Raw genomic sequence first — 2,617 nt, 5'->3', positions numbered from 1 at the left:
GTTTGCGGACAACGGTAACAGCTGGGCAATCAAGTTGAATCGTTAAGTTGAATCGCTGTGCGTTTTCCTCTATTGCACAAAAGAATCCGTTGGCCGCATCCCAGTAAACAGCTCCTTGCAATTGCAGTTTTGGTGCTATTGGTTGCTAGCCGGATTAAACCAGCAGCAGGTGAAAGCGCAATTAGCTGCCGATCCTATACCCTTTCGCCAAGTTCCCTACACACCTGTTGCATGCATGTTTGGTGGGCTCGTGACAGACTACTGATCACAAGGGTTACCCCCCTGTGACCATACAACAATAGAAAGCGACTTTCGGGCAGATGTAAGCATAGTATGGGCTGATGGCGCATGCGGCTTTCTTTTTGCTGTGGTTGTTGATTCAGCAGCAGCACCAGCACTAAGATCCAGCTACCAAGGCACCAGCTGCTGCTGCTGCTAATGGTTGAAGAGGAACGCCTGAGAAAACAAAACCTCCAATGCTTGTTCTTGTATGCGTCTGATAATAAAATACTGGCAGCTGCACCTTCCGTCTCCCTCCTTGCTGTAGCAGTTACTGCATTACTAAGACCGTAAAATGATGGAAAAGGCACAGAAAACGGCAAATATGAATAAAAACAAACTGGACAAACGCGAAAGACTGACAAAGAAGTACAAGGTGTAAGGCTCCGTACCGCTAAGACTTGCAACACTTCCTCCTCTCTGGAAAAGGAGTAAGCATGATATAAGAGGGAGCTGGCTGTTTGCTTCGTGCCTATCCAACATCGCCGCTGTCTCCTTTGTTTTAGCTTGAAGTCGGCCTCTGTTTCCGTCAGTTTTCGCTGTGCTTGGAACTCTGCCTGCTTCGTTTGTACATATTAGTATATGCATACTTATACATAGTATGGGGGTATTACTTCATTTGTTGCAACTTGCCGGAGACACCATCTCCTCTTCCCGTGCTGCGTCTACCTAATTCTCTGTTTACACTCCATTTATGAACATTTCTCTTATCTGTCTCTCAGTGGTCTCCTTCGCACCCTTTTGGGTCTACTCTGAGGGCCTTTTTCCTATCAGCTTCCACGTGGGGGAGTCCGTGGCATTATTTGCGGTGTATCTCCACTTGAAGCCTTAAGCTCTGCTGGAGATGGACGTACGCCCAAGGACCCCCTAACTGACGCCTTTCAGAGTTATTGCTGATACTGTTGCTGCTACAGTTGCACCTTTTGCCGCTGCGGCAGCATGCGTATCGCAGTCTCGTGTCGGTGCAGTGAGCGCGAAGCGTCGAAACAAACTAATTGTAGCCTGCTGCCGTTGCTGCTGCTGCTGCTACTGCCGTCGCTGTTCCGCGTCTCGACCTTCTGTTCTCCTTTGTGCTCCTGGTGCAGTCGGTGCGGTGTAATCAGAACCAAGAAACACGCCTCTGGGCGCTGTTGTTCTCCAGTTGCTTCCCCAGTCATCATCATCATCATCATCATCATCATCATCATCATCATCATCATCATCGTCAAGAAACCCAAATTGAATGCCTCCGGAAGGGAGAGGAGAAGAGTCACCTTCTCCGAGTTCAAGTTCTGTAAAAGAACCGCCCGCAGCCCCCGCGGCCCCCTCCATCCCCCCAGCATCCATCCAACGCCCCAGCACATCCCGCGGCAACCACAGCCCCCAAGATGTCTCTTGCTCTTGCTGCGGCCCCTCGTACCCCACAGCCTCTCCTTGCTGCTGCTGCTGGTGCGGCGGCGGGAACGACGCCCCAAGCCCCGTGTGGTGCTGCTGCGGTTGCGGAGGCAACTGCCCCACGCTCTCTTGCTGCTGCTGCTGGTGCTGCGGCGGGAACGACGCCCCAAGCCCCGTGTGGTGCTGCTGCGGCTGCGGAAACGGCCCCGGAGGCTGCGCTTGCAAATGCGGCCTCGGTGGAAGCAACAGAGGCCCAGCACTCGGCCTCTGTTGATAGGGGTGCTGCGGTGGCAATAGCGGCACAGACCCCATTGGCGGCTGAGGCTGATGGAAGGGATGCCGCGGCCCCCCGAACTGCTGCGGGTGACGGAAGGGCCCCCGCGGCCCCCAGAACTGCTGCGGGTGACGGAAGGGCCCCCGCGGCCCCGTGTGCTGCTGCGGATGATGGAAGGGCCCCCCAGGTACTCCAGTGTGCTGCTGTTGAAGCCCCCAAGGCCCTGGGTGCGGTGGCCTCTGAGGATGGGGGACGAGCAAAAGTACTGGCGGCGGAGCAACAGGCACTCCCACGACAACGGGGACGGGTTGCATGGGGGGAAAATGTGGAGGAATGGCTCTCGGGACGGTGTCGGGCCTTGGCCCTTGTGGTCCTTGTACGAGCTGCCATTGTGTTGCTGCTTGGGGTCCTGGCACTGCATCCCCTGGAAGCGGGTACGGTTCGGGCCTCTCTGCAGCAGGCAAAGCAACTTCTTGTTCCTGGCGCTGGTCACCCCAGCGCAACCCGAGCTCCGCTCCCTCGGGTTCTCCTCTACCGCCTCTACGAGCAGCAACAGGATCAGGGCCTCTATCGCGACGGTGTAATGCATCTCCGGGAAAAGCGTCTGCTCGTTGCCCTGTGTGCTGGTCATGCTTATTCTTTTTGTAGTGTCTTCTGGCATGTTTACCAGCTGCGTCTGCTGCTCTTTTG

At 55.4% G+C, this 2,617-nt stretch overlaps 1 protein-coding gene across 1 annotated transcript in view; it reads right to left on the bottom strand.

The window, feature by feature from the left end:
* Window positions 1-1,305: 1,305 nt before the first annotated feature.
* Window positions 1,306-2,617, bottom strand: part of EAH_00013370 (hypothetical protein, conserved) — a gene marked incomplete at both ends in the record, with an annotated part of 3,437 nt that continues 2,125 nt past the window's right edge. The window contains one exon of the mRNA XM_013394489.1: window positions 1,306-2,412. Coding sequence (XP_013249943.1) covers window positions 1,306-2,412 — 1,107 coding nt within the window. The remainder of the gene's footprint in view (window positions 2,413-2,617) is intronic.

This window comes from Eimeria acervulina, genomic scaffold, assembly GCF_000499425.1.
Source record: "Eimeria acervulina Houghton genomic scaffold, Eah_scaff76, whole genome shotgun sequence".
NCBI classification, from domain to species: Eukaryota; Apicomplexa; class Conoidasida; order Eucoccidiorida; family Eimeriidae; genus Eimeria; species Eimeria acervulina.
This window is presented reverse-complemented; position numbering and strand designations above follow the sequence as displayed.